Below are 13,091 nucleotides of genomic sequence, written 5' to 3'. Positions count from 1 at the left end.
CAGTGGGTGTATGTGTAGTTGCACGACTATTTTGTGCAGGTGCCTGTGGCGCAGCACTGTGTTGTGGAGCTCCACGTGGTGGAGGTGGACGGCGTGCCTGGCGAGACTGGTGAGGTTTCTTGTCCTCGGATGAAGTGATGAATGCAGCCATGGCGCCCTCCATCCTGACAGTGTGAGTTTGAGGGGGTCCGCAAAGTAGGTAAATGTGTTTGCACAGCAGAGTTTAGGGTATAAATTAAGAATTTTGAGTGGAAAGACAAAGGAGTTGTAGCCAAAACTTTGTCTGAAGTGACAGAGTGCCCTGCTGCAATAAATGAGGTTTTCTTCCCATCTGTCAAATAATCCTTTGCATTTCCCACTGGCTGCTGGCTGAAACATGTCTGCTCCAGCAGGGAGTGCTTCCCACAGCACAGGAAACATGCTGAGGATCCTTCAAAATTGCACCCCTTTCCACTCAATGAGGTCTGTTAAGTACCTCAACTATCTGACTAACTATTCACTTAACCTGTCTATATCCCTTTGCAGACTCTGTGTCCTCCTCACAGCTTACTTTCCCACCCAGCTTTGTAACGTCAGCAAACTTGGATACATATTCGGTCCCTTCATCCAAGTTATTAATATAGATTGTAAATAGCTGAGGCCCAAGCACCGATCGTTGCGGTACCCCACTAGTTACAGACTGCCAACCTGAAAATGACCCGTTTATCCCTGTTCTCTGTTTTCTGTCCGTTAACCAATCCTCTATCCATGCTAATATATTACCCCAACCCCATGAGACCTTTGCTTGCGTAACAACCTTTTATGTGGCACCTTATCGAATGCCTTTTGAAAATCCAAATATAATACATTGCCTGGTTCCCCTTTATCTACCCTGCTAGTTACCGCCTCAAAAAACTTTAAAAATTTGTCAAACATGATTTCCCTTTCATAAAACCATGTTGACTCTGCCTAATCATATTATGATGTTCTAAGTGCCCTGTTACCACTTCCTTAATAATGGATTCCAGCATTTTCTTGACGACTGATGTCAGGCTAACTGGCCTGTAGTTCCCTGTTTTCTCTCTTCACCCCTTTCTTGAATAGCAGTGTTACATTTGCTATCTTCCAATCCGCTGGGACCGTAAGTTTGTTAAAAATATTTAACTGAATGTGGAGCCAGGAGGAACACCCCAGGACACAGATGCCAAGTCCTGGGGATGATGTTACTGGCATTGACCCTCTCAGCCACCTCTGTCTAGCCCTATTGGATAGTGGTTCTGGGGTTGCTCCCGTAGGTGCTGGGGAGCAGGATCTCCTTCCTTGCCCTGGCCTTCTCCACGAGGCCCTTCAAGGAGGTATCTGAAAACCTGGGGCAGTCTTGCAATTCATTTCAGAGATTCCCCTCCTTGTAGCAGTATAATAGTGAAATGTGAAAGCAGGGACTGAAAGCTCACTTTAAGATGTGTATTGTCACTTTAAATAGGCCTCAGGAAGCCCACTAGAAATTGTGCAGAGAAAATGGGCGGGTCGCCCATCAATCATACCAAAATGAGGCCCAGGAAGTAAAATCGCCCAGACCTCATGCTGGCACTGCCCTCTGCCCAACCGACTCCCTCCCAGAGTTAAAATCAGGGCTTTTGTGTCTCAAAATTATGCTTTGTAGACACTGAATAAACTATTAGTTTTCAGGGGAAAAAATGATTTTAATATACAAAAATCATACTGCCCCAAGACAAAAGTACTTTATTAGGTTTAAGTTGCGTAAGGTATTCAGTGCAATAGAAAATCACTGCAGAATTTTATGATGATTGACACTGGCAGGGGGTAAAGCTTATAATTTAATTAAAAGCATTCCAATAGCAATGAATTCCAAAGGCATTCATAATAGAAATAACAACTGTGCATTGTGTTGTCCTGAAGGGACTTGTTTTGTTGAACAGTACCGTTTCTAAATCGAATCAACTTGCATTTTAAGAAAAAAATCAATTTTTTTCTCCTCATCTTCCAAGGATGTTGACTAAGGCTATATTCCCCAATTGTCCACTTTTCATGTGTAAGTCCCCTGTGGCCCGGGTCTGTGCTGAGGTGAATCCAGGTGAGTTCACACTTGGTGGTGCATTTACCAACTCAGCGATTGGGGAGCACTCCACTTGCATTTTAAAAACTGTTGATCTATTTTAGCCCTTTTTATAATCAAAGTTAAGGATCATTAAACTTTTAAACACTAATAATTTATTTTCAAGGTTCCAATTAGTTGTTACAAACCATACACATAGGGCCAGATTTTGCTGTGAGTGGTGAATGAATGGCACGGCCGTTCGTTAGACTTGCACTTGCCCATAGACTTTCTATGGGGTTTTGCACGCCAAGTTGCTGACAGCCAAACAGCCAAAAAGGTGCAGCACCCTCTACAGGGCATCTGGGACCTGAGTGAACAGGGCAAGCAACTGTGTATCTCCTTAACCAATCAGATTGAAGAATCGTTAATAACAGCGCAGAGTCAGAACCAGGAAATGTAAATTAGAATAGTGAATTGAATGTCAAATCAGGTACAGAAAGCGAGATAAAGAGAGGGAAAGAAAGATTGGATTAAGAGAGAGATAAAAGAGACAGAAAGACAAGTAAAAAAATGTAAATTTAAAAAAAATCTCCAACAGTAACTAAAAGCTGAAAGAATGAGACTTTACATTTGTAAAAGTTAATTTTCAGTGCCAGAGAGATTGTTTGGCAGCAATTAAAACGTACCACACTGTTAAAAGGGTACTTAGACTGGAATGGACAAGCCCTAAACTTTTTGTGGCGAGTTTAGTCCATATCTACAAAGTCAGTACAGGAACTTCACATTATTCAATACATTTGAACGGGGAGCCAGAGGGCGAGATGCTGTTTTCACGCAGCTTCCGGAGTGGCAGCGCATCTCGGACAGCAACTTCCGGATTTGCGCGTTTAACTGTGCACGTTTGCTCGCAGAAAGGTGCTGTCCGATTTGCGCATAAATAATGGCTGTTAGCCTGACTGTTATTTTCACTGCAAAATATGGCCGTATTTTCTACAGTACGTACACTAAGCAAAACCAAGTGTATTGCTTTTTGATCTAAAAACCTTAGTTCATCCCTATTTCAATCATGGTTGGATTTCATAATCTTGTGAAATGCACTCAATTGCTCTCTTGTAACAGGGAGCTGCAAAGAAAAACTCAGTAGCCATAGTGATTAGGTAGTTAGGGACAGTAAAAGAATAATGAAGCCCTGAGAATAAAGTTCTGAAAAGGTTATATGCACATATATATTTTAAGAAAAAATGTTTGGGAGGATTTTTAAGTCAGTAACACATTTTCAAGGTTTGGCCAAGTATAAATAACTCACACATCAATCCTGCAATTTATGTCACCATTTGAACCTTTCAAATGTGATACAACCCTGAAGCACATTATGTATTCCCAGATCATGTATTATTTTCCAGATATTTTTTCCTTTTTGACCCTGGTTTTTTTTCCCTCTCTCAGGAGATTACATGGCTGCTGAGGGGTATGAAGTGTCTAGTCATGATGCTCCAGGTATCATGAATGTGGGGTAGGCATGATGGACCAGTTGGTCTTTTCCTGTCTGTCATTTTATTATTATAGAATCATAGAATGATACAGCACAGAAGCAGGCCACTCGGCCCATCGTGCCTCTGCCTTGCCCTTTCCCCATAGCCCTGCAAATACTTCCCCTTCAAGTATTTATCCAATTCCCTTTTGAAAGTTATTATTGAATCTGCTTCTACCACTCTTTTGGGCAGTGCATTCCAGATCATAACAACTCGCTGCATAAAAAAAATTCCCCTCATCTCGCCTCTGGCTCTTTTGGCAATTACCTTAAATCTGTGTCCTATTATGTTTGTACTCGTTGGCATAAAATGTACTGTTACTGTAGAATTCTTTATATTTGCAATATAAAAATTATTGTTGCACTTTTTGAAGGCCAACCTCAGTGTTGTGTGTGTGGGGGATGGGGGGAAAGCATAAAAAACATTTATTTTTCCACAATAGGGATATTTTTCTGCCTTTTCATTGTCATCAACAAGTCTTACCTGCTGGGAGCACATTTCGGAAATTTGGGCACAAGTGGTGAATGATTTTCTAACCAAAGTAATTGGAAGATCTTGCACTGTTTGTGCTTAAATTTCTAATGTGCACTTCTGCCAAGCGAGGCTCCTCGCTAGTACCATTAAGCAGGAAAATTACCCTTAATTTGAGTACCCCCCAATAAACTCCAGTTGCAAAGATATAAACAGTCCCACACTATTTATGGATAAAAAAAATCTTACCAATAGTCTCTCTCCAGAAACTCCTCTGTTGTTGAAAACAACACACCTAAAAGAAATCCAAAAACATTTTTAAGAATGTACCATTAATATTTGATTTCAACTTCTAAAAATACTAGAACATCTCTCAGGACATTACTTATGATGAGTCAGCAGTTACATTAGTGCATGGAAGGGCTGCAGGGCTGTGAAAGTGGGAAAGGGCATAGATGTCCCATGAAAGTATTGGGAAAGTGGTTTCTAAGAGATCTCCCCAGATATAGTGACATAAGTGTTTTTTTGATGGGCTCCTGAAGACTAAATAAATAGTTTGTACTTGCAGATGTTATTGGTTGGAGCTCAGCTAATAGACTGAAACACCATTTTTGCTTCCAAAGATACCTCAGAAAAAAGTTCAAAAGCTAATGGGCGGAACTTTCAACTTCAGCGGGAGCTTAACTGGAAAGGAAAATTGGGTGAAGTGTAAAACGGACGGCCGATCCACTACCACCCGTTCTACACCTCCACCAAAGTTGAAAGTTCTGCCCAATGCTTTAACTTGTTTCTGATGTTACATCCAAAAAAAAATTTCAAATGATTGTAATTGCTTCCAATAAAGGCTTTCGTCTGCAGCAATTTTCTATCGATTGCAGGAGCAGTAGGGCTCTCAGACAGCTCTGTGAATGGCCAGTCTTGCTGTCGATCCTAAAAAATCTTGGTCTGGGAACCTGACATTTCTCGCCGTTTTAAAGCAGAAGCCATCTCCGCCAGTTTTTCACCATAAGGCAAATATATATTTTTTTACAACTTACCTTTCGTTGCCAGCTGTGGCGACTGCTAAAGAACCCTGACTGGGGTGGGCCCACACCTCCCCTGCTCATTGCTGACTAATTTTGGAAAAGGGTCCTTTCAACAGGCGTTAGGCCCCTAATTTACATGTTTAAGGAACCTAGCCTGTTTTATGTGTCCGCCTGGACACGCTACCGGCACAGGTAACTTGATAACAATCAGAAGCAGCAACCTTGCCTGATAGTAGCCTCCCTAACTTATAGGTGCTGAGGCCAACTGTAGCACCCCCTTATCACTGGTTCTAGCTGAGACCATGAAACTCAAGAGTTTGGGAATGGAATCTGGGACCTTCCAAATTTTGTGGTTCAGCTGCTCATCGGATAAAGCCACCGATCCTTCAGGACAGCTGTTTTGATGGTGGTTTTGCCTTAAGGTGGTAATGAGACAGGAGAGTGAGTATTTGGATAGGTAGCATGTGCTCCTCCTGGTGTTGCTGTTTGTTGATTTTATTTATCTGTTTTATGCCCTTGAGCAAAAACATCAGTGAGGTGTTTGTCCTGCAAGAGTAACACCATCTGATTAAAAATATCTTCATGCCAGGTGTAGAAATAGAAGAAAATGTCAGGTCAGGTGTAAGATAGGACACACATCTCCTCAGTCAGCCTCAAGTTATATTTGTAATAATCTCAGTGCCAGGTATGATATCTATAAATTTTAACTTTTAAATGTATTTGTGTTTTTATGAGGTCAAGGTGGGTATATGGGGGAACAAAATTAGTGTATTGCAGTCACTTATATTCACTTCAGGCATTTGCTAAAGGGTTTATTAAATTGCATCATGTCATGTGCATTCCACTGAGTGAATAACATGCAGGAACGGAATTTTACTGAACAAATGGATTAAACTAGCTGCTCAAATAATATGGCTAATAATACCCAGAGTTCATTTTGTTCAAGTCTAAATCCGTGAAATTGCATAACATATAATCCATGATGCTGAGTAAATTGAAGTCAATGGAAATAATAATCAGGAGGGATATAAACAGGCTGCCGATTTGCTATCACCCGTTTTACACTGTTGCACAAAGTTAAAATTACCCGCAACGTGTCTGGGTTAAGTTGCAATTATCCTGGAAAGAGTGTGATGTTTATAACTGTGCAAACGTGAGTTATACTTTACTGATAAGAAATGAAATGTCTATCACATTCCAGTGAGGATGGCGTGTATGTGGTGCAACATTGCCTTCTACTGGTATAGTAGCATAAGGATCACATGACAATAATCTCAGAACAAGTCATCTGACGTTTCTTAAGAGCAGTCTTTGAGGTGTATAAATATAAACTGTTTTCAGTGGCTATTTGATATTCAATGCTGAGATCTAACCTGGATTGGAGTTGTCTTAGTCCCCCGATGGATATCCTACTTGTAAATATACAGATGTATAGACTTGCTTGCACTTTCTGTTGATATTAATAAAACCAACAAGTTGACTCATCTCTGATGTCTGAACCTACATAATTTGGATTAATTTACTTGATTGATCTAACAAATATCACACTGGTGCAGTAGGGGGTAATCTTCCTAGGTTGGTGCCATGACATACTACTGGGAGAGAGTAAAGTGAGCTGTACTCTGCATTTAACCATGCTGTACCTGACTTTGGAGTGCCCATTTCCCAGTGCTAACATCTTTTGCCTTGAGGGAGATTGGCAGAGGCCTGGGAGATGGTTGCTTGCTCCCCCCACCCCGCCCCGCTGCCTGGAAAATGATGCGTGGAAAGTGGACGAAAAATAAAGAAGATAATCTATAAAAATAACTCTTACTGTGCACATTACCTGTATCCTAGTATTTCACTCTGTTTAACCATGTGCAGTATGTAGGATTCCTTGCTTGTTCCTGTTAGTCCAGGTAAGACAAGGATAGTAGGTCTTGTAGCAGAAACAGGATATAGTGCATTGTCATCATTATCATTCCAGTCCAAGGAAATATGCCCACCATCTGCAGTCGTAATGAGCTCACTGTAATGCAGAGACAATAAACAAAATGAAAATGTACCAATTCTGTACACACACACAGTTCTATACAACGGCAATCTCATTTTGTTTTTTTGTTTATGATATAATTAATTTATACAATCATTATTTGCTGGAATTCTGAGATACTATACAAACATAATCCATTATTATTATTATTATTATTGTTTCGGGCAAATGATGGAATTGAATGCAACAAATAATCTGCCAACAAATTCAAAAACAAAATACTGCAGACGCTGGAAATCTGAAATAAAAGCAGAAAATGCTGAAAATGCTCAGCAGGTCAGGCAGCACCTGTGGAGAGAGAAATAAAGTTAACATTTCAGGTTGATGACCTTTTGTCAGAACTGGAAGAAGTAAAGATTTAACAGTTTTTAAGTAAGTACAGAGCCAGGGAATGGCGGGGGGGGGGGGGGGTGGTGGTGGGGAAGAGGAGGAGGGGAGGAAAGAACATGAGGGATGGTCTGTGATAGGGTGGCGGGCAGGAGTGATTAAATGCCAAAAGGGATGATGATGGTGCGGGGCAAAGGAGGGTGGTAATGGGACAAGTAAAGAAGCAAAAGATGGGTCTAGAGGAGCTGTAAATGGCAACATCAAAACCATTACCAGCACCTGCTGTCCGAAAAAAATGGAAGCAATGGTTATGATCTGAAGTTATTGAAATCAGTGTTGAGTCCGGAAGATTATAAAGTGCCTAATGGAAAGATGAGGTGCTGTTCCTCAACCTTCTGTTGAGCTTCATTGGAACAGTGTAAGAGGCCGAAGACAGAGAGTTCAGAGTGGGAGTGAGACGGAGAATTAAAATGGCAAGTGACCGAAAGGGCAGGATCACGCTTGCGGACTGAATGGATGTGTTCAGCAAAGTGATCACCCAATCTGCATTTGGTCTCCCCAATGTAGAGGAAACCGCATTGTGAGCAGCGAGTACAGTACACTAAGTTGAAAGAAGTACAAGTAAATCGCTCGCGGAGGGAGGGGTCCCTTTGGAATGCTGAATGGGGAGGGGAGGGAAGATGTGCTTGGTGGTGGCATCATGCTGGAAGTGGCGGAAATGGTAGAGGATGATGCGTTGAATGTGGAGGCTGGTGGGGTGGAAGGTGAGGATAAGGGACACCCTATTGTAGTCCTGGGAGAGAGGGGAACGGGTGAGGGCGGAAGTGTGGAAAATGGGACGGACATAGTCGACGGCCCTCTCAACTACAGTGGAGGGGAAATCTCAGATGAAGAAAAAGGAAGACATAGGAAGCACTGGTGTGGAAGGTGGCATCGTCAGAACAGTTGCGACAGAAACGGAGAAATTGGCAGAATGGAATAGAATTTTCATAGGAAGTGGGGGGGGAAGTATAATCAAGGTAGCTGTGGGAGTCGGTGGGCTTATAATAGATATTAGTTGACAGAGAAGTCGAGGAAAGGAAGAGTTGGAGATGGACCATGTGAAGGCGAGGGAGGGGTGGAAATTGGAAGCAAAGTTAAAGAAATTTTCCAGTTCGGGGCGAGAGCAGGAAGTGGCACCGATTCAGTCATCAATGTACCGGAAAAAGAGGTGAGGGAGGGGATCTGAGTAGGACTGGAACAAAGAATGTTCCACATATCCCACAAAAAGGCAGGCAAATCTAGGACCCATATGGATTCCCAAAGTGACAACTTTTATTTGGAGGAAGTGAGTGGAGTCAAAGGAGAAGTTGTTCAATGTAAGAACAAGTTCAGCCAGGTGGAGGAGAGTGGTGGTGGATGGGGACTGGTTGGGCCTCCATTCAAGAAAGAAGCGGTGGGCCCGCAGGCCATCCTGGTGGAGGATGGAGGTGTAGAGGGACTGGACGTACATGGTGAAAAGGAGACAGTTAGGGCAGGGAATCTGGAAACTGTTTCCAGTTACACCTCCAGCGCGATGCCACCACCAAACACATCTTCCCCTCCCCTTCCAGCATTCTGAAGGGTCCGCTCCCTCCATGACACCCAGGTCCACTCTTCCATCACCCCCAACACCCTCTTCCCCTCCCACGGCACCTTCCCGTGCGAGCGCAGGAGATGCAACACCTGCTCCTTTCACGCTGTCCAGTGCCCCAAACAATCCTTCTAGGTGAAACTCTGATTTACTTGTACTTCTTTCAATTTGGTGTACTGTATTCGCTGCTCATGATGAGGTCCCCTCTACATTGGGGAGACCAAGCGCAGATTGGGTGATCGCTTTGCTGAACACCTCCATTCAGTCTGTAAGTGTGACCCTGAGCTTCCGGTCGCTTGCCATTTTAATTCTCCGTCTCACTCCCACACTGATCTCTCTGCCCTTGGCCTCTTACACTGTTCCAACAGAAGCTCGAGGAACAGCACCTCATCTTTTGATTAGGCACTTTACAACCATCTGGACTCAACATTGATTTCAATAACTTCAGATCATAACCACTGCTCCCATTTTTTCGGACTGCAAGTGTTGGTAATGGTTCTGCTGTTGCCATTTACAGCTCCTCTAGATCCATTTTTTGTTTGTTTACTTGCCCCATTACCACCCTCCTTGCCTTGCACCATCATCCCTTTTGTCATTTAATCACTCCTGCCGTCCACCCTATCATAGACCTTCCCTTTTGTTTTTCCCTCGCCTCCCCTTCCTCCCCCACTTTGGCTCTGTGCTTGCTTAATAACTGTTAACTCTTTAACTCCTCCTAGTTCTGACGAAAGGTCATTGACCTGAAACGTTAACTCTGTTTCTCTCTCCGCAAATGTTGCCTGACCTGCCGAGTATTTCCAGCATTTTCGGTTTTTACTGCCAACAAATTCAATGTTTATGGACTAGGATTACACTTGGATCAGGATTTCCTGAAACTACTGGTTGAAGACAAAATAGCTAATTTTACAACTCGGTTCTACCCACCACCCATTTAATAATTTGTTTAACAATTCAATCCAAAAGAAAATTTAAAAAGCACTGTAGTTATAGAATATGAGTCAATTATCATCTAAAATATAAACCGTGGCACTGTGTTTCATGTGCTGAGTATGAAAAAGCAGAAAAGTTTTGTGGTTGAATCAGAGTTCTGTGTTTAAATATTTTGGTTGGAATGGAAATTTAAACTGTCAGTGACTTGAATGTCGAGTTTGGTACATTGAAATCTGACACTAGGATCAGAATTATATGTAACTGAAAGAAAGGAATGATTTAAAATATTTTCCTATTTGAAAGAATACGGCTAATTTCTGAATAAGCATCAATACAGGACAAGGCTAATGGTACAATAAACAGAAAAACAGTGAAGCGTACTTTCTGTATTCCACCCAAGGTTTGGATGTGATGAATGGCCTGAGCAGTGTCTGGACTCTTGCTTCCCAGCACCAAAAGGTCGGATAATAAGTCTCTGTTACCACAGGACAATACCTCTGTAGAAACTGAGATAGTGTTGCTGCCCCTGTGATAAGCTGCGGCTTCTGCAATAAATCAAGCTCACAGTTACAGTGTGACAGCAAATTCATGACATTTACTGGAGCTAAAAGAAAAAAAAACTGGTGACTACTCAAAATCTACAATAAAAACAGAAAATGAAAGAAAAAGATAGATTACAGTCCCAGGTTCTTCGGAACTGAGTTTCCAGAATTTTCTGCTTTTATTTTATAATATTTGCCCGGTGTTACTGTATATAATAGGAGCGCTGTACATCACTTTATGGCTGCTGAGTCTTAAATTTAAAACCCAACCTGTTTTACTGATTTTCCATTACTGAATTATTAAGGGCCGATTTTGCAATCCTGGCTAAAAAAAAACTGCTGGACTGCATTGTGTGGGCTGCTGCGTGGTGGAACAGTGAAGAGCTGGGCTCACCTGATACTTCAGCTGATGGGTCGGGCAAACGAGAACATTTAAATTAAAAGTGAAACAGTTAAAACATAACTAAGATTGGGGCGATGAGGTGTGTTTGCTGTGGGATGTTGACCAATGAGAAAAGCAGGTATAATGGATGGGTGAAATGATGCAAAAATTGTCTGTTGGTCAAAAAGATTAAGGGAAGGGTTATGGCTTTAGAGAGAAAGGCACAGAGACTTACAAGGGCAGATAGAGGTGAGAGGATTATCGAGAGTGAGTGGAAAGTATGAGATGCAGTGAATCATCATCGGTCAGTGAAATGGCTGGGCTTGCATTAGAATCTAGAGTAAATCATCAGGAATTTGAGCTCGACATTGGTACAATTATGGGCAAGGTTATCATAAAATGGAAACAAGTGCTGAAGGAAACCACGGAAATGGGGATACTGGAAGGTTGGTAAAAGTATGAATTTTAATTTTAAGCACTCTTACACTTTACAATTTGTAGATTATTAATATTAAACAAAAAGGAAAAGCAAACTGTCACTTGGATTTTCAACAGACCAACTAGACCATCACTCACTGAAAAGCTCATTCTCCCATATCCAACCCCTTCAGTTCACAGTAGCACTCTTTTCCATCTCCCACCTCAATTCAACCTAACACGCTACTTCTCTTCCAAGCCAGTTCAAGCTGGTTCTCTTCTCCATTTCCTCCATTCAAGCTGGCACTACCCATCCCCTACCAAGTTCTGGCTATAACGACAACTTGAATTTATATAGCGCCTTTAACATAAAAAAACATCCTATGGTGCTTCACAACAGAGATAGACAGGGAATGGACATTGAGCCATGGAGGGAGACATTAGAAGGGCTGATTAGCTGCCTGGTCGAAAAGATGGATTATGTCTAGGTGAAGAGAGAAGAGGAGAGGTGAAGAGGTTTAGCGAGGGAGTTCCAGAAAATAGGGCTGAGGCAGCTGTAGGCTGTGTGGGTGGTGGGTGAAGCGAGGGGGATGCAAACCAGATCTTTTGCACTTGCTTGATGCATCAGTGAACAGCTATCTGACTGATACAGTACATGTGGCCTGTGGCGGCTAGAAAGAATCTGGAGGCATAAACATTTAATACAGTGATCGCCTTCAGAGACATGTGAAGAACTTTCCATGTGATAGAAGTTGTCTGAAGGTCAGCCTTGAGGAGGTGTAACTCTATGACAGCCTCACTTGTGAAGCAGAGGTGCCAAGGACAGGTTTCCTTTGAAATGCATAGGTAGGTCTATCTTAGTCCCTTCCAGGTAAGGAAGGTGCACACATAATACTTCAGGTATAATGACAGCTTTCTTGCCCTCAGATGACTTCATCTTCCTCATCCAAATTGTACAATGGATTGGAATCCCTAAAAAAATCCCCATGCTGAGAACTTTGCTGCAAATAAAGTTGCAGCTGCAAGCAGGACTGTTGCAGGACAAGACATGGAAAATAAGTCTTAAAATGCAAAAAATCTGGCATGTACATCAAAAGTAATTATTGCACAAAGTAAAATGCAAATGTATACTAATTAGTAAGTTAAAAAAATAATGAAACTTTGCAACCAACAGTGAAAGCTCCAGAATCAGCTTTAAGCATCCTAATTTTACAGTTCAGATCATACTCCCATTTCATATGGGCAAGCTGTGATATGGGAGAGGACCCAGTGAGAAAACAATAAAATCCATCATTTTATTAACATAATTTCCAATGTCACCCAGACAGCGATGCACCAGTGGAGGCCTGTAAAATTACTTCACTTGTAATGAGTTTTGATACACAATATAATTGCAAGATCCAGTTTTACAACAAATACAATACTAAAATTTGAAAATTGGTTCAAAAATGGTTATAAAAATAGTCATCATTTTAGCTATTCAATTCTACCATGAGCTAATCTCTTATTTCTCTATGATGTGACTGGATCAGTAAAGATCACATTTTCTCAACATTGAGACAATGGGAGAAATTTAATCTCTGCTGTGTGGGAACAGAGGGGCGAGCAGCTAAATTGGAGCAGCTCCACTTCTTGCTTCGTTCCTGATTGGAATGAAACTATGGTCAAAGAGACTGCGTTTGAAATCGCTTTTTGCTATTGGGCAATTAAAAAGAAATCATCTTGCTCTCAGTATCAGATTATCTACTGCTACTGGGAGAAATAAATTTTAAAACAAGAAGTA

General features: G+C 41.7%; 1 protein-coding gene across 1 annotated transcript in view; it reads right to left on the bottom strand.

The window, feature by feature from the left end:
• abhd3 (abhydrolase domain containing 3, phospholipase) overlaps positions 1–13,091 on the bottom strand; it is an 86,551-nt gene that overhangs the window by 41,314 nt on the left and 32,146 nt on the right. The window contains exons 2-4 of the mRNA XM_067975463.1: positions 10,349–10,512; positions 6,892–7,074; positions 4,291–4,336 (exon numbers count right to left, since the gene is read on the bottom strand). Coding sequence (XP_067831564.1) covers positions 4,291–4,336; positions 6,892–7,074; positions 10,349–10,512 — 393 coding nt within the window. The remainder of the gene's footprint in view (positions 1–4,290; positions 4,337–6,891; positions 7,075–10,348; positions 10,513–13,091) is intronic.

Source organism: Heptranchias perlo, chromosome 3, assembly GCF_035084215.1.
Source record: "Heptranchias perlo isolate sHepPer1 chromosome 3, sHepPer1.hap1, whole genome shotgun sequence".
Classification (NCBI taxonomy): Eukaryota; Metazoa; Chordata; class Chondrichthyes; order Hexanchiformes; family Hexanchidae; genus Heptranchias; species Heptranchias perlo.
The sequence above is the reverse complement of the archived record's forward strand: the minus strand, read 5'-3'. Positions and strand labels throughout refer to the sequence as shown.